The sequence below is a fragment of the Oncorhynchus nerka genome, linkage group LG26 (genome assembly GCF_034236695.1).
Source record: "Oncorhynchus nerka isolate Pitt River linkage group LG26, Oner_Uvic_2.0, whole genome shotgun sequence".
Lineage (NCBI taxonomy): Eukaryota > Metazoa > Chordata > Actinopteri > Salmoniformes > Salmonidae > Oncorhynchus > Oncorhynchus nerka.
Window position 1 is genome coordinate 18,872,163 of NC_088421.1, and position 19,299 is coordinate 18,891,461.

Consider the following 19,299-nt stretch of genomic DNA (forward strand, 5'->3'; position numbering starts at 1 on the left):
GCCAGAGCCCGGACGTGAACGTGATCGAACATCTCTGGAGAGACCTGAAAATAGCTGTGCAGCGACGCTCCCCATCCAACCTGACAGAGCTTGAGAGGATCTGCAGAGAAGAATGGGAGAAATTCCCCAAATACAGGGTTGCCAAGCTTGTAGCGTCATACCCAAGTGGACTTGATTGCTGCCAAAGGTGCTTCAACAAAATACTGAGTGAAGGGTCTGAATTCTTATGTATATGTAATATTTCCATTTTTTTATGACATTTGCATACATTTCTAAAAACCTGTTTTTGCTTTGTCATTCAGGGGTATTATGTGTAAGTTGATGAACAAACAATTTAATCCATTTTAGAATAAGGCTGTAACAAAACAAAATGTGGAAAAAGTCAAGGGGTCTGTCATGCCCTGACCTTAGAGATCCTTTTTATGTCTCTATTTTGGTTTGGTCAGGGCGTGAGTTGGGGCGGGCATTCTATGTTTTTGTGTTCTATGTTTTCTATTTCTGTGTGTTTGGCCGGGTGTGGTTCTCAATCAGAGGCAGCTGTCTATTGTTGTCTCTGATTGAGAACCATACTTAGGTAGCCTTTTCCCACCTGTGTCTTGTGGGTAGTTGTTTTCTGTTTTGTGTTTCTGCACCTGACAGGACTGTTTAGTTTTCGTTCATTCTCTTTGTTATTTTGTTTTGTGTTCAGTTTAAATAAAAATAACATGAACATTTACCACGCTGCGCTTTGGTCCGATGATTCCTCTTCTTCCGACAATGAATGTTGTTACAGGGTTTGAATAGTTTCCGAATACACTGTACATCACAATCACTTGTATTCTATAAATTAGGATTTCTTATTGAAAGGATAAAACTCCTTGAGATGCACCATCCCGTGTTGAAACGGTCACCAGCGCACCACGTTCTGCTCTGGGCTGAATACACAAGTATACTGTGGTGCATCCGGTGGAACAGTGACTTATAACTGAGAGTTCTACCTCCCCCTGGACCACAGCATAGTATACTGTACTGTACACAGCATTACAATCAGGCAATATAAACATGAACCTGAACTGTATTTGTAATGCTGCCAACCACAGCAATCACAGGACAATACAGTCTATTTGAATATGGATAGACATTTGACGTATGTTTTGTCATTGTGTCACAAACATCCCAATGTGGTTGCGACTCAGAAGGACCATTTAGACTCCTCAATCCACAGTGCAGAACCTTCTGGAAGAGCAGTCATCCTCGTCACAGAGAGGGGGTAAATATAGAGGATAATTGTTTTGCTTTCAAATCTGTGATCAGTCAGTGGGCACAGTACGGTTGTGACAGAGCTCCATCTGTCGTCATTCCGCTCCAGATCCATCAGATTCAGAGCACCAATCTCTACCGTCAGCCAGTCGCTGTGCTTTTAGTGTGTTTAACATTCAGAGAGCGGAAACTCAATTACAATCGCTTTCATTAGTCTCAGCTTCCTGGATTGACTAAGTCAATGACACAATGGCTGGCCATCGATAAAGTCTATATTTCAGTGTGACATGAGTTTCTCCCCATATGGCCTGACAAAGTGAGAGAGCATTAAAATATTGGTTCAACAATGAAAATCATGTTGTTTGTCAGGCAGTTTGAGGGGGTGACCTTTATTCATTGCATATTTTTTTATTCGAAAACATGACATTATAACTTACATTATCTGACATTCTCATGCAAATCTAAAGCAAATTAATAGTCAGGAGGGGAGGCACCTTTTGTCTGACCACTCTCCAGAAAAGATGTTATTCCATCATATATGAGCTGATTGGATACATTGGCTCTCAAGCAGCTAATCTCCTCTCCTGAACTCATTTTTTTTTTTTTTGAACCTATACGCTTTCCTGAATCCCTTTACTATATCCCTCTTCCATATCCCACTCCTGAGTTGGCTCTGTGGAGTGACCTCCTCCTAAGTATGCCCGGTCCAGGGTCCAGTTTCTTTCCTCCGTGGTAGGGCCCTGTCCATTGTACTGATTCCTTCTTCCAAGGTAGGGCCCTGTCCATGGTGCTGATTCCTTCTTCTAAGGTGGGCCCTGTCCATGGTGCTGATTCCAATGCAGGACATTTAAAACGTGTAGTGTATTTTACGTTGTAAAAGGCTTCTGAAGTTTGCAATTGTCATGCTGGTATAAAGGATTTTGGAGACAGGCGCAATAGTTTTTTTTAATACACCCAAAACAAACACGTATACAAAAACACTGGGCTGTACCCAAACAAAAGAGCGACGGTAAACCTTGTTGACCGACACAGGACAATGCCCATAATACACAATATATATATATAGCACGCAGCATAACCGCTGCACCAACACATAGGCACTCACACCACCAACGGACATGGGAACAATAACCGACCCCCCAATGGAAACCAAAGGACACATATATACAAATACTAATCAGTGGGAATAGGGGACAGGTGTGCGTGATGAAAGTTTTGGAGGGATCCGTGACAGCAATTTACATTTTGAAATTTCAGACTTGATTTTCTCTTGCTTAAAATGTATCAACCCCGACAAACATTTCCATTAATTAGAATCAACATAATAATTCACATTTCCTGTTGCTGCTGGATTATTTTTCCTGATGTCTAAATTAAATTTAAAATAATTTTCCAAATGAAGATCCTACACCTGTAGGGCCCTGTCCATGGTTCTGATTCCTTCCTCCCAGACAAATAGAAGGTCGCATTCTCTTTGATGCACCACATTGTTCTCTTTGTTGTCTAGACATGCCTCAGACAGGCCACAGCAGTAAAGGGCCCTACTGAGGACATCAGACAATGAGCAGACTCATTTTGAATAAATGCCGCAGTCGGCTTAGTGCATCCTGCTTTGTTCCTTTGGTTTCATACCTCTATATTCGGAAGGTTTTCTCTTCATTCTTTCTTACTCTAACTAGTCTGCACTTGTAGCATAAAATGATTTCTGCTCTTTGTGTGTCAAAGCAAACTAGATAATCATGTTATGAGAGGTTACATGACCTGGATGAAAAATAATGCGCAATGGAGAGTATCTATTGAAAGTGCATTTCAGTACAGGCATAGACTCAATATGGATCTATGCCACAGCTCTTAAAGTGGCAATTATAAAGTGATTCACTGGTATGTGCAGTATGACGGGTACGAGCCAGATAGCTTATGATGTTGTGTCTGAGATATGTTCATACACCTTCCACATTGCTAGTCTCTCTCTGCACTGTCTTCCCTCCATCCACACTTTCAAGTAATGTACAGAGCTCTGATGGCTCAGGATCAATTAGTCTGACCAATGGAGGAGGAGTGAGGAGGAATCAATAGGTTGAATATTCGGTCATCCTTGTAAAGAGGAAGTTGTTTCTATTAACACGTAAACCCATGGGAGGAGCTTAACATACACCAACAACTATCGATGACCTTCGGCTTGTGCTGGGTGTAAAACTCATGTGAGAATCTGACCTTACAATGGTGAGGTTACTTCTCTTTTGATCCAAAATGATTTATTTCATATTTACTCCTCAATCAAGGTTCTGCCTTCTCTCCCAAGTATCATAGCTTTTACCAACTCTCTCTGGGGTAAGACTAAATCTGTAGAGTGTTCCATTTGACACTTCAAGGTAACTGAGTGTTGAAGGTATACTGCTACGTGGGAGGTTTGTCCCTGGGATACAAAGACATTCCACTAGACAAGCACACACTGTGGAGAGGGTTTCTCTAGTTGTTCCAGAGGGAGAACCTTATGAAGAGGATCACACACACACATGATTCAGTCTATTTCCTATAGGGATGGGAAAAAATATACAGTCACATATCACAAACATTATTCAGTCTATTTCCTATAGGGATGGGAAAAAATTATACAGTCACATATCACAAACATTATTTTTGGATGATATTAATTATTAATTTGTAATAATAAAAAATAATACAAATAATTGTAGGTAGAGATAGTCGGCTGTAGCTGCGCCAAAACTCTGGTATTTTTCATCCTATAGCTTGTTCTCCACCTTCCTTTTAAATAGTGAGCCAACATTATTTCAGCAGTTTTATTTCCCATACAGATCAAAACTCATTTTATCATCTCGTCTCTCTGCAGCAGACATATAGTGAGCAATATGTTCGCAACATCAAATCGCAATATAGAATCATGATCATTCCAATACATATCGTATCAGCTCCTAATGTTGTGATGATATCGTATTGTGAAGTCCCTGGGAATTCCAAGCCCTAATAGCTCATAGTATACATGTAAGCACACACACACACACACACACACACACACACACACACACACACACACACACACACACACACTCAAACAAACATGTACACTTTAGCTCAAGATTAACCTAATATTGTATTGATTAATGGCATCTTGACTGAGTCGCCCGTCATTGACAGGAGTGGATGTGGAGTTGCTAATGCATTAATTAGCGCTCTACACAACACACACCTGGGAAACGGGCTCAGTGTTAGTCACCAAAGTGATGCATGTGAGCACTTTTCTATCCATTATCTCTCTGTTCACCTCTTCTTGGCCTTCTCTCTCTTGGCCCCTCTTTTCCCCGATTTATTTTGCAGTACCTCTTGGTCAATTTGCAATTTTTCTGTCTCTTTAATGTCTGGAGAGAGTGGGAGTCTGTTGTAGTAAGCAGTCTATAGACAAGGTATGACAGCAATCCATGCGTTACTTTTATTTTCCTGGCATTGTTTCCAAATGCTAAACCAGTGCCTCAGTTAGAAGCATTTCAAAGAGAGAGAGAGAGAGAGAGAGAGAGAGAGAGAGAGAGAGAGAGAGAGAGAGGCGCTTGGCGGTCGGCGTCGCCGGTCTTCTAGCATCATCGATCCACTTTTCCTTTTGTTTTGTCTTGTCTTCTCACACACTTGGTCTCAATTCCCTCATTGCATGTTGTGTATTTAAGCCTCTGTCCCCCCCCCCCCCCCCCATGTCTTTGTGCGGAATTGTTTATTGTAAGTGCATGTGCACGTTTTCTCTGGTGCGCGACAGGTTTTGTACCCATTTGTTTGTTGTTCTGGTTTCCGGTGGTTTTATGAATCAAACTGCTCCGTTGATTACCCAGTTTTGCTCTCCTGCGCCTGACTTCCCTGCCACCAGTTGCACACTCCCTTACAGAGGGAGCGGTAGAGAGAGTGTTGGTCCACTTCAAAACACTGGTCCACATTGCTGAAGTACACACTCACATATACAAGCACATAATGCACTTACCCATCCTCTCTGTTCTGCTGTTTCGTGGTATCTTTCCCCCAATGGAATTCACAAACAAAGACACACAGAATACCATGTACTGTGTATATTAATGTCCTGTATATGTGAGTCTTTATAGCAGAGGCGAGGTCCAAGTGGACTAAGAGACTGAAGGGAGGTGTCAAGTCATAACATTCCATTGCTTAGCTTATGTACAAATGTGGTGAGGTGACGACAGGGGTTTAGTTGATGTCTGTTTCTCTGCTTCTAACCACCTCGTAACCTGTGAATCCCTCTAATGTTACCAGTACCTGATCTCTGTTGTCCTCTCTTTTTCTGCCTTTCTTCCAGAAGGATCTGCCACTGCCCCGCAAGAACAGCAGGTTAGTACATCGTCCCTCCCTCCTGGCCAACTGGGCACTCCCTATGAAACACCCCCCGAGCCAGGGGGAGTGTGTGTTTGGAAACAACAACTCTTTTGTCAGCCGAGGGCTCTACTGTCCTGGTTGGAAGATTTCATCCCTGTTGAATCCCTGTTAAGACATGATTAGCATTTCAACACCCTATTGTGGGTTTGAGGATACTTGAGAGGTACTTAGAGGGGAATTAGAATGAATGGAGGAGGCAATCCTGCTGTCTGTCTGGGTAGACAGCGCTCTGCGTCTGATTGCTTTCCATGGTGCTGAAACACTTCCTCCTCTTTCTTTGTCTGTCTCTCGTTCTGCCTCTCTCGCTCTGTCTCTCGCTCTGCCTCTCTCGCTCTGTCTCTCGCTCTCTCTCGCTCTGCCTCTCTCGCTCTGTCTCTCACTCTGCCTCTCTCGCTCTGTCTCTCGCTCGCTCTGTCTCTCTCACCCTCTCTCTCACCCTCCTTCTCACACCCTAGCTTGTGTGTGGTAGGGAAACAGCTCCAGTGTGTTATTGTCTGTGTCAGCAAGACAAAGATATGGCTGAAATGATTTATTGTGTTAATTAAATGTTATAATAAGTTAATAATGTGGTAGATGAAGCTTTTATCATTCTATCATTGTGTGTGTGTGTGTGTGTGTGTGTGTGTGTATGTGCATGCTCGTGTGTGTTTATAATCACAGCATACAGAACACAGACCCAAGCATTCTCTCTGTGTAGTCTCTGTCCCTATTTCCATCCAGTCCCTCTTTCTGCCTTTCTTTGTAACCCGTCTCTTTCCCCCTGCCCATATCACCCACACCATACCCCTGGGAAATAAACCAGGAAATTAACTTGGGGACTGTGCTGACCTCTGACCTCAGTGACCACTGGTCATCTCCTCTATCTTTCCCTCACAGTGGTATTCAGCTTTCATTTTGTCCCCCATTTAGTCATCAACTCTATGCTCTCCTCCAGAGATGTACCATCTGGGTTCATTCTGTCTCAGTCTGGTTCCCATTCTAGGCCTCCCTCCCCTTAGACCAGTATCATCCATATCATCCATTATAGATGAGCTCACTGGAGTAGGCCTCACATTCATCTACTGCCTTGATCTATTCATCTGGATGTGGTGTCTCCTCTATTGTTCTCAGTAGGCTTGTATTTATCAGCACTTTTGTGGTTTTACATTTGCTTGGATGAATTATGGAATGGATGTGCACATATCTAATTTAAAATATCTGTTTTTTGTTATGCACAACACGTCCACTTGTATACACACATATTGCAGATATGCAAAATTCAAAATATTACAACTAAAACACAAGTGTATCAAGCTTGAAAAACACACCCACACATACATCCACATTCTAACAGTAAAATAACTCAAAACAATTATCTCTCTCTCTCACACACACACACACACACACACACACACACACACACACACACACACACACACACACACACACACACACACACACACACACAAACAAGAGCTAGGAGGACCTAGTTGAGGGCAGTGGGTGTGTCCAGTACCTCTACCACCTTCTAGCATCAGCTTCAATTAACAAGCTCTGGACTTCTTTGAGAGTATTCTCCTCCTCCCTGGGATAATGAATTCATCATCCCTTCCCTTGCCATGGCCTTTACCCTTGAGACACGATCCACAATTCCCTGTCTGCTTTTTTGTTCCTATTTAAAATCAAAGACAGCCTCCCTCCCTCCCTCCCTCCCTCCCTCCCTCCCTCCCTCCCTCCCTCCCTCCCTCCCTCCCTCCCTCCCTCCCTCCCTCCCTCTCCTTTACTGTCGTTTGTCTACCGCCACATCACTCAGACACCGGTGCACATCTAAAGGTTGAGGGAGCGTTTGCGATGACATTTTCAAGGGACCCTGCTGCTTCCTGACTCTCACTTCTCAACTGCTCTCGTTGCTTAGCATTACGCTACGCTAGCCTCCCTACGCAAGCAACATGTTCCGACGCACCAAAAAGTACAATATAAAACAAAGGGCACTGTTAAATAGGTCAGTGTGTCTTGAGGGATGGGGGATTCTGTCTTTGTAATACGTGATGTTGTTCCCTGTCCTCCCTTTTGTTTTTATCCATCCTTCTCTTATCCCTCCCTCTCTCCATCACCTCATCTATCTGTGTTTCTCTCCCTCTCTGTGTTTGTGTATCAGCTAAGTGTACATTAGGAGGTGGTTAGCATTGACAGTGCGACTGATGTGTTTGTGCTTATAAGGTCACAGAGTGTGTGTGTGTGTGTGTGTGTGTGTGTGTGTGTGTGTGTGTGTGTGTGTGTGTGTGTGTGTGTGTGTGTGTGTGTGTGTGTGTGTGTGTGTGTGTGTGTGTGTGTGTGTGTGTCTGTGTGTGTGTCTGTGTCTGTGTCTGTGTCTGTGTCTGTGTCTGTGTCTGTGTGTGTGTGTGTGTGTGTGTGTGTGTGTGTGTGTGTGTGTGTGTGTGAGAGTGTCCATCTGGTTTTGTATTTCTGCCCAGTACTGCTGAGTGAGGCTGTCGAGTGGCTTAGAGTAGTGTTTATAAAGATTGCTGTGTCAGGGGTTCTACAGACATCCTCTATGTACCAGCTAAGATAGGACTGTAATATTATTTGAGGCTTAATATAGTTTTTACTAATCAGTGACTCAAAAAATGAAAGTTGACTTTTTGATTATATCCATGGCTCTGTTTGAATCAGGTTGACTCAGTGATGCTGAGATAAACTCTTTGTTGAGCGATGACTGTAAGGGAATATGTACAGTTGAAGTCGGAAGTTTACATACACATAAACTACTCCACAATTTTCTTGTTAACAAACTATAGTTTTGGCAAGTCGGTTAGGACATCTACTTTGTGCATGACACAATACATTCTTCCAACAATTGTTTACAGACAGATTATTTCACTTATAATTCACTATCACAATTCCAGTGGGTCAGAAGTTTACATACACTAAGTTGACTGTGCCTTTAAACAGCTTGGAAAATTCCAGAAAATTATGTCATGGATTTAGAAGCTTCTGATAGGCCAATTGACATAATTTGAGTAAAGTGTACCTGTGGATGTATTTCAAGGCCTACCTTCAAACTCAGTGCCTCTTTGCTTGACATCATGGGAAAATCAAAATAAATCAGCCAAGACCTAAGGAAAAAAATTGTAGACCTCCACAAGTCTGGTTCATCCTTGGGAGCAATTTCCAAACACCTGAAGGTACCACGTTCATCTGTACAAACAATAGAATATAAGTATAAACACCATGGGACTACACAGCCGTCATACCCCTCAGGAAGGAGACGCATTCTGTCTCTTAGAGATGAACGTACTTTGGCGCGAAAAGTGCAAATCAATCCCAGAACAACAGCAAAGGACCTTGTGAAGATGCTGGAGGAAACAGGTACAAAAGTATCTATATCCACAGTAAAACGAGTCCTATATCGACATAACCTGATTGGCCGCTCAGCAAGGAAGAAGCCACTGCTCCAAAACCACCATAAAAAAGCCAGACTCAATCCTATTGAAAATTTGTGGGCAGAACTGAAAAAGCGTGTGCGGGCAAGGAGGCCTACAAACCTGACTCAGTTACACCAGCTCTGTCAGGAGGAATGGGCCAAAATTCAACCAACTTATTGTAGGAAGCTTGTGGAAGGCTACCCGAAACATTTTACCCAAGTTAAACCATTTAAAGGCAATGCTACCAAATACTAATTGAGTGTATGTAAACTTCTTACCCACTGGGAATGTGATGTTTCAAAATAAAATATGAAATAAATCATTCTCTCTACTATTATTCTGACATTTCACATTCTTAAAATAAAGTGGTGATCCTAACTGACCTTAGGCAGGGAATTTTTACAAGGATTAAATGTAAGGAATTGAGAAAAACTGAGTTTAAATCTATTTGGCTAAGGTGTATGTAAACTTCATACTTCAACTGTAGCTCTCTGACACAGAATATTATAAAACAGTTAGTTCTAGCCATGATCAACATCATTTTGCTTTAATCTCAGAGAAGTACTCCTACTGTGCCCCAGTCCCTTTGACTCACAATGACTTCATTCTCTCCTGCTGATTGGCCAGGGATTAGGCTGCCTCTGGCCTGTTATTACTGCAGTTTTAACACACACACCAACACACACAAACACCCACCAGACAGAAAATACTTGACTTAGTCAGCATGCTGATTAACAAGAAGTCTGTTGTGCTGATGGTAGTAGTTTCATATGAATTTGTGTGTTCAATCATCTCATAGTGCCCCTATATTATTATTTTCAAACACATGTCTATATTCCCATTACACTGCAGTGTAATAGATCTATCGGCCTGTGTTACCATTTTAAGTTAGCAGCTAAGTTATCAACATCATTCCCTATTTGTTTTGAATGGACATGCCATTATCACACTACATTATCTTCAAGTCACATTCTCAAGTCAAAGTGGCTTGAGCAAGTGAGAGAGAGTGAGGGAGAAAAAAAGGGGTAGAGAAAATGAGAGCGGGAGAGAGAGGGAGTGAGTAAGAGCACAGGGCCCAGGGGTAATATCTCTATCTCAGCCTCCATCAAGGACCAACACACTGGGGTTATGTGAGCAGTGAAGACATGCACAGGCCTCTCTCTCTTTCTCTTTCTCTCTCTCTCTCTCTTTCCCTCTCCTTATTTCTTTCTGTCTGTATCCAGCTCTTTACAGTTTAAACACAAAAGAGAGGATGGCAGAGAGAAAGAGAGCTCGTGAGCGAGAGAACGTCCTGGGATGAGTGTCCATTCAGCTGTAGTCAAGCACATGTGTGCACACGAGTCTCTCCTCTTTTTATGTGGGGGTGTGTGTGTTTCCGTGTGTGTGTGTTAGCTAAATACAGATGTAGTGGGTGGGTGTGTTCAGGATGGAAGGAGTGAGAGGTAAAGAAGATAAAGAGGGAAGGAGAGATAAAAGGAGAGATAATGAGTGTTGATAATCAGACAGTGTATGTCCCTCAGGTGCTGGGCTCAGGTGTACCTCATCACAAAAATGATCAGAGCGAAAACAACACGTCTCCATCCCCAACCCCTCCCTAGAACACACACACACAAACACACACACACACACACACACACACACACACACACACACACACACACACACACACACACACACACACACACACACACACACACACACACACACACACACACACATACCTCTCCCTCTCTAATGGCCACACCTTAACCCTTACAAACAAACAAGGCCATCAGACCCACTATTACACAGTACTAGACTCAGTAATATGACGTAGATGCAGAAAGTAAAGAGCGTAGTGGGTCAATTTTCGCAACAACTAAGAGCATTGAACCACAAGGCTTCTCCACTGTTTTGGTGCCCTGGCTGCCACGTTGTTCACAGTGTGAAGCGAACCCGTGCTCATACGCAGATACTGTGTGTGACTGTGAGAGTGAAGTTTCGCATCTTATTTATCTCAATATATCTTCAGTGCTGCTCGTGGCAATGTGATTTCGCTGAATCTACCTTCAACCAATACCACACATATCACACATCGAAGGAGGTAAGTGGGGTGTCGAGATACCTGGGCCAGACCAAAGAATCCGTCCTTCTGAGTGGTCTCCTGTCTCTCAGGGGATGTTTGGACTCAATAGCAGTAGCTTTGGTGGAAGTGGTAGCATTACTCCTCTCTTAGAGTAAAAATCCATTCTGTGGAGTAATGGGGCTTTTATTCTCTTTGATCTTCTTTAGTCCCGTCGGAGCCTGACTTCAGTTCCAGGAAAAGTCTACCCCCAATACTGAATCTGAAGAATGCCACTCTTGACACTGTCCTGTTTCTCTGTCAGCCTCTATGTTTCTAGACAAAATAAGGGATCTTTGTTAATCAAAGACAATAACAAGAAGCTAATGTTTTGTCTCTGAGACTGCAACGTCAAAAGCTGTTCTAGCTTTGAAGTAAGCGCCGAGACCAGTGGTATTCAATGTTGGGGTTGTAATTTAAAAAAAATAATAATTAAGAGTGAAGATTATTGTATGGGACAATTATACAAACGTTTTTGAGAAAGATCATTTGAAAATTGTTATTTTATTGAGTAAATGTATTTATTGGTTTCTTTTTTGTTGTTGGGGGGGCGAAGAAATAGTTTGAATATCACTGCCCTAGACACTGATCTACAGTCAGTTGGGATTTCCCTTAACTGGCTATCGCCCCCACAATAGTATGGCATTGGTTGAAGCTCAATGTTAAATTCAGGTACACAACACACACCCCGCCTCTGGTCATGACCCATCTGGGTTGTTAGAATTAGGAAAACAATCAAATGTCTTGTCCCGACCTAGCTCAATATCTAGGAGTCAGATAAGACCAAGACTACAGAGTCCATAAAGTGATTATTAGACTTGCTTTTGGACTGAATATGTTTGTAGGGGCAACAGTTTTGATTAAATGTATAATTTATCAATCTCACGTGCTCGTTTCTGTCCATTAAGAACCGATGATGTGCTATTCTTTTGTTACATTTCTGACACCCAGCTAGCACAGTGGATCTGGGCTGATTCCGGCTGAGAGTCAGGCACTCGACTGAGAGTTAGACTTGGCCGACGTCATGTGGCCAGAGTCTGGGCCGCCTTCAGAAGTATTACTTATGGCTAGGTTGTGGGGATTGAGCTCGGGACAATTTGGCCCAAATATATTACTTAGGGCTCGGGCCGATTGTGGTTACTCTCTGGCAGATGATTACACGGGCTGCTTTATATAATTAACATTTCATTATTTATTTATTTTTCCATATTTTCTCATTGTTTCTGTGATAAATTTTTTTTAATTAACATTTAAATTCTTTAAGTAGTATTTTATCATTTTGATACTTTGTGCAAGACAATTAAAACCTTTGTGGATGGGGCCTCCTGAATGGTGCAGAGGTCTAAGACACTGCATCGTAGTGCAAAAGGCATTGCTACAGATGCTGGTTCAATACCCATGCCGGCCGTGACCGGGAGACCCATGAGGCGACACACACTTGTTCTAGCGTCGTCCGGGTTAGGGGAGGGTTTGGACGGCCGAGATGTCCTTGTCCCATCGCGCTGTAGCGACTACTGTGGCAGGCCAGGCGCATACACGGTCACCAGGTGTATTGTGTTTCCTCTCACACATTGGTGCGGCTAGTTTCCGGGTTAAGCATGCATTGTGTCAAGAAGCAGCGAGTCTTGGCTGGGTTGTGTTTTGGAGGACGCACGGCTCTCGACCTTCGCCGCTCTTGAGGTCGTTTGGGAGTTGCAGCGATGGGACAAGACAATTGGATATGATGAAAAGGGGGTAATAAATGTATTTAAAACAATTGTGGATGGGTATAATTTGTATGTATAAAATGACTAAATCAGGTAATTTTTATACATTTATTTACAATTGCATCGAGCCGCTTCTGGAGGGATTCTGGTAAAATGCCGGCAAACTCGGCTGAATTCCGGTAGATGGAAACATCGGGACGATTCTGGTCAATCATTCATTTTGATTTCCGGCCGAGTCCGACACCCGATTCCGAGCTGATTCAATCAGTTATGGCCTCCCGGAAAAGGGCCGCTTCTGGGCAGATTTCTCATTCCTAGCTGGGCATCTTTTAAGCCGAATTTCAAGAGTTCTAAAACCAGACCAAAGCACTTGGATTGCTCAGCAACAGCGCTAGTAGCTAGCTTTCACCAGTCGGATGAGAGGCAAGCTACAAGCAAAGAAAGCTTGCTATATTTTGCTATGGAAGGTTTTTCACATGGCTGAAGTCATCTGTGTAAACTGTTGACCTTGAAACTTGCATGTAATCAGAGCACAAACAAATAAGCACAAATAAGATAGCGAAAGTCCTTGGGTGCTATTGCCAGTTAGCTAGCCAACTAATGTTAGTCAGTAATGTTAGCTAACTAGCTAGCTACAAGCTAACAAGGCTTTAACATTAGCTGTATGGACTGATCATGAACCGGCACAACTCAATGTTGACAATATCTCCCACATAGCACAACTAGCTCGCTAAGTAAAGATCATTGTCAACACCAAACCTTGGGAAACTGCCACGCTGGAGAGACTGGAGAGACCAACTCTAAACTCTCAAGGAATACGTTGTTGCCCTCATCCATCAAATGCACTCCATCCCTACGGGACATCCCAGGGACACACTGCTTATCAGGGTGGCGGATTGTGTTCCCTGAAATGCATACACCAGATGATTGATAGACTGCCGGGCCCTCTCTATGCACTTGTTTATCCTCTGGCCCCACTGGAACATCCAGCTCCTCCACTGCGCGATATCAGAGAAGACCACCATTGTCCCGGGAAACATTTGGATGACCAGAAGTAGGATGTCAGGGGGAGAAGTAGGATGTCAGGGGGAGAAATAGGATGTCAAGGGGAGAAGTAGGATGTTAGGGGGAGACGTAGGATGTCAGGGGGAGAAGTAGGATGTCAGGGGGAGACATAGGATGTCAGGGGGAGAGGAGTGTCAGGGGAGAAGTAGGATGTCAGGGGAGACGTAGAGTGTCAGGGGAGAAGTAGGATGTCAGGGGAGAAGTAGGATGTCAGGGGAGACGTAGAGTGTAGGATGTCAGGGGAGAAGTAGGATGTCAGGGGAGACATAGGATGTCAGGGGAGACGTAGAGTGTCAGGGGAGAAGTAGGATGTCAGGGGGAGACGTAGAGTGTCAGGGGGAGAAGTAGGATGTCAGGGGGAGAAGTAGGATGTCAGGGGGAGAAGTAGGATTTCAGGGGGAGAAGTAGGATGTCAGGGGGAGACATAGGATGTCAGGGGGAGACGTAGGATGTCAGGAGGAGACGTAGGATGTCAGGGGGAGACGTAGGATGTCAGGGGGAGCTGGCGCAGAACACAGAGCAGTTTGTGTCACTTCTTGCACTTTGTGCCTTGCTCTATGAGCCACCTAATGTGACAGTCAAGACTGTATGTGAATAGTTCATTGGTAGGCTATATGTTGATTATTTGTGTATTTTCCAGTAGCATGATAGATTGTCTTGTTAAATGAGATCAGGGTTATTTTTCCAGTTTACTCCATATTGGATTAAATGGGTTTTTCACTTCCCTCTGGAAAATCAGCTGTTAATATTAAATAAATACTAATAACTACATTATTTCTGTTGCCATTTGTCATTACTGTGTATTTTTACTTTACTTGTATTGCTGTGTTATGGTGCAAAAACTATAATGTCTACATACACTGAGTGTACAAAACATTAAGGACACCAAAGTTTAGAATGGGCTCCAGATTGGTGCAGCGGTCTAAGGCACCGCATCTCAGTGCTGGAGGCATCACTACAGACACCCTGGTTTGAATCCAGGCTGTATCTCAACCAGCTGTGATTGGGAGTCCCATAGGGTGATGCACAATTGGCCCAGTGTCGTCCGGGTTTGGCTGGTGTAGGCCGTAATTGTAAATAAGAGTTTGGTCTTAACTGACTTGCCTAGTTAAATAAAAGATAAATAAATAAAATATATATATAAACAAAAACTTCCTAATATTGAGTTACTGTGTGTGTTTGATAAGGTTTAAATTCTAAGCAACCTGCATACACATTGTTTGAAGTACAATAGACCAATGTAGCTATTGTATTAGGTCAAAGCTGTGTGCTGAAAAGCCTTGGTAGAGCATGGGTGGATTAGGAATTGTAGTGTCCATGAATATCCTTTCTTTTTCGGCTTCAGACCAATGCCTACTTCTTACTTAAAAAGTTTGTTTTTGTTTTGAACAGTTATAAGGATCTGGGGAAGGTGAGCTGATCCTAGATCTATGCCCCGGGGCATCTTGTATGAGGATCTGGAACTTGTGTCTCAGCTGTAAGAGGGTCAGTAGAAGGTGACTAGGCTCTGTTTGACTTCTCTGGTGGCGGTAATCAAATTAGGCCACACAATTTGACATTTAACACGCAGCATCCTTATGTGGTCCAGTGGAGATGTGACAAGGCTGTGTTAGCCAGAGCTCTGCTTGAGGGCTGGCATGTCCATTTCAACATCCGTCAGTGTTTAAACTCTCAGGGATAATAATGCCACATCCATCATCTGTATATAAAGTGTACAGTAGGCTGGGACAAAAGTCCCCTCATGTATAAAATATACTGTACATTTTCGCACCTTTATTTCTGTGTGTTTTTAGGAACTCTCAGCTCCGTATATCCATTTCAGTAGCAGTATTTCAGTAGTCGTGTAGACAGTTTTCCAGGTTGGGATGGCATCGCCTCTCCTCGGGTGTCTCTCCAGATTGGGTTGCTGTGATGTGCTGATGCTGGCGACTTTGTCCCAGCCCATGGAGGTCAGAAGGAGAGGATGCTGGGAGATGGAAGGAATGTGTGATTTTGGATTGACTGAGAATATTCTTGATGGCTCTAGATGGGTATAGCTGTTGAGTGTCAGGATAGAGGACAAGACAAGGCACTCTCTTTTTCACTGTAATATTCTTCTCTCTGCCCTGGTTTTCTTTGATTGGTATGTCATCGATTGTGGTCACATAGTGTAGCCTATACAGTACTATCACAGATATAACAGATGTTTCACCAGATGTATAAATCTGAAGCATACGGTTGGAATTTCCACTCACCACCAAATATGGTGATGAGAGGAAGCTTACTGGCCGGCAGTGGGAGAAGATGTAGCAAGATGGGTTTTGGCTGACATTCTGCACATTTTCTCATAGATGAAATCTGGACTAATTTTTGTAGACTTTACCCTTTGCCAAAGTTTAGAAAAAAATGAATTGTTTAGGGAGTGGTCGAAATGTACACAATTGTTACCTGGTGGAAAATGGGGGAGGGTCATGCTTTTACAATTTCAGTCAGTGGGAGGGTTTAGTATTTTTCTATTTTGTCCAGAGGAGGGTCATGTATTTGTAGTCTAAGGCAATGCTAGAGGCGCCACTACAGACCGATCCTGGGCTGTATCACAACTGGGCGTGATTGGAAGTCCCATAGGGCGGTGCACAATTGACCCAGCATCAGAGAGTCGGGGCACTACGAAATAATATCTATAGAGCTGTTATCTTCCGAATAAACTCTTAAAGACCTAGTAATATTTTACATCAACAGCAGTCAATATTAATCGTCACCTTAATTTAGTCTCATCTGAAAGTTGTAAATTCTTGGTTATCTTCACGAACCCTGGCTAACAAGTTGAATCAGCAATACAAAATTTGGTTTAATTATTTATTTACTAAATACCTAACTAATCACACAGAATTACAAATACAAAGAATGAATCATACCTTGATTACAAATTACGTCATAAAGGAAAACGTCCCTAGCGGGCGGAACAGATATGACAGCTTGTTACACAAAAGAAAAGGAGCTGGGTTTGAGTGAAAGAGCGGGAAGACTGAGGAACAAAGAAAGAAGCTGTGCTATCGTAAATACAGTATCTTATGCATTCTAAATTACCACCCATTTGGTAAAGGAAATGCAATAAATATTTACCCTGAGCTGTGCTTCGTTAGGTTGGTGGTAGATGGAAGGCTGTGTTGCCAAACCGAGTCGTTTGTCCTTTGAAGAATGTCTCTGGTGTTCAATTAGATACGTTGTAGTAACGTTGTTGTGTGATAGACAGGATACTCTGTCTGTTCTTTCCTAGCCTGCGTTTGCAGCTGCTGTTGCTAACTCAACGGCTAGGAGATATCACTTCTGTAATGAATAAGAGTTCAAAGTTCATACCATTCGCAACCAAAGCTCATGCTGAGGTTGGCTTAGTTCTGTAGTTGACATGTTAGTCCTTTTAACGCAGAGGCTGCAAACCTCACGTACTTGGAACCGGAGGTTATATTGTCTTCAAGTCTTTATATAGGAAGGGAGAGGAGGGCGTGTTTGAAAAGTTTTATAACCCATGTCCCTTCACAGGGGTGGGCCACTGATTGAGCAGAGCCCTAACCTTATGAAAACCCAAATCTCTCATTTGGAAGCTAAAATTATATTTAATCTCTTCACCAACAATTTTATATTCAAACATTTCAATTGAACAACAATTCCATGTGAATCCTATAACTACAATGTGCAGACTTTCCACTGTAGAGTTTATGTCATCTTATCATTAATGAGAATGTCTTAGATGATAACCGAACTGACATCATATTCATTAAGTACCACCGCATATGTTCAATTTGTCGGATGACCAGAATATAGTTAATGTCATGACGTCATGACAGAATCATACTTAGGCAGCCTGTTTTGCCACTTTAGTTGTGGGTAGTTGTCTTTGTTTGTGGCCTGTATAGCTGAAGTAAGCTTCACGGTCGTGTCCTTATTCTTTGTTTTGTTGGTGACATTTAGTAATAAAAATAAATGTACTATGCTCACCATGCTGCACCTTGATCCGGTCATTTCCACCCTGGCGACGATCGTGACACTTCTGCCTTGTTCAAAACAACTGGAAACTCGGAACTGTGAAATCTCAGACTTCAGTGCGTTCAAGACAACTGGGAACTTGGAAAAAAATTAACTGGGAAAATACGTTTTGAACAGTCATCCAACTTGGAATTCCAAGTCTGGAACTTGAACCTCTTTCTAGAGCTCCGACCTGAAGATCACTAACATCATGAATCGACTTTGTTTTTTTTCCTTTGAGTTTTCAGTTGTCTTGAAAGCACCATAAATCCAGAGAATGCCAGACTTTGATGACAAAGTTTGATGAAAAAAATTGCCCACAAAGGACCTCCTCGCCACCCTTCTGTTCAAGTGAGCACAGCACAACATGGTGAGTTCTGTCACAATCGTTATAATGAGTGGACCAAGATGCAGCGTGGTATGGTTCCATCCTCTTTATTAGGTAGTGAAACTCAAGGAAAACAAGAAAACGCAAAACGAAATGTAAAGCTCAGGTAGTGCTCGCAGGCAAATCTACATAGACAAGATCCCACAAAGCACAATGGGGAAATGGATACCTAAATAGGATCTACGATCAGAGACAACGATAAACAGGTGCCTCTGATTGGGAACCATACCAGGCCAACCTAGATATATAATTCACCTAGATAACCCACCCTTAATCACACCCCGACCTAACCAACATAGAGAATAAAAAGCTATCTATGGTCAGGGCATGACAGTACCCCCTCCCCCCCAAAGGAGTGAACTCCGGCCGCAAAACCTGACTCAATAGGGGAGGGTCCGGATGGGCATCTACCGTCGGGGGCGGCTCCGGTGCGGGGCGAAGTACCCACTCCGCTCGTGGATACGTCATCGGAGGAACCGGACCGTAGATCGTCGCCGGGGACTCCGGACCGTGGATTGTCGCCGTGGATCGTCGCGGGACTGGGAACCCTCGCAGAAGGCTCCGGACTGCCGACCATCGCCGGAGGCTCCGGACTGCCGACCGTCGCTGGAGGCTCTGGACTGGGGACCCTCGCAGAAGGCTCCGGACTGCCGACCGTCACCGGATGCTCTGGACTCGGAACTGTCGCCGGAAGCTCTGGACTGTGGAGGCGCACTGGAGGCCTGATGCGTGTGGCCGGTACAGGTGGCACCGGGCTGGTGACACGCACCTCAGGGCAAGTACGGGGAGGAGGTACAGGATGCACTGGACTGTGGAGGCGCACTGGTGGTCTGATGCGTGGGGCCGGTACAGGTGGCACCGAGCTGGTGACACGCACCTCAGGGCGAGTGCGGGGAGGAGGCACAGGACGTGCTGGACTGTGGGGACGTGCTGGACTGTGGAGGCGCACTGGTGGTCTGAGGCGTGGGGCCGGTACAGGTGGCACCGAGCTGGTGACACGCACCT

General features: G+C 43.7%; 1 protein-coding gene across 1 annotated transcript in view; it reads left to right on the top strand.

Moving 5' to 3' along the window:
- Positions 1 to 19,299, top strand: part of LOC115110604 (microtubule-associated serine/threonine-protein kinase 1-like) — a 66,111-nt gene that overhangs the window by 4,338 nt on the left and 42,474 nt on the right. The window contains exon 2 of the mRNA XM_029636406.2: positions 5,555 to 5,583. Within this exon, the coding sequence (XP_029492266.2) occupies positions 5,555 to 5,583 (29 nt within the window). The remainder of the gene's footprint in view (positions 1 to 5,554; positions 5,584 to 19,299) is intronic.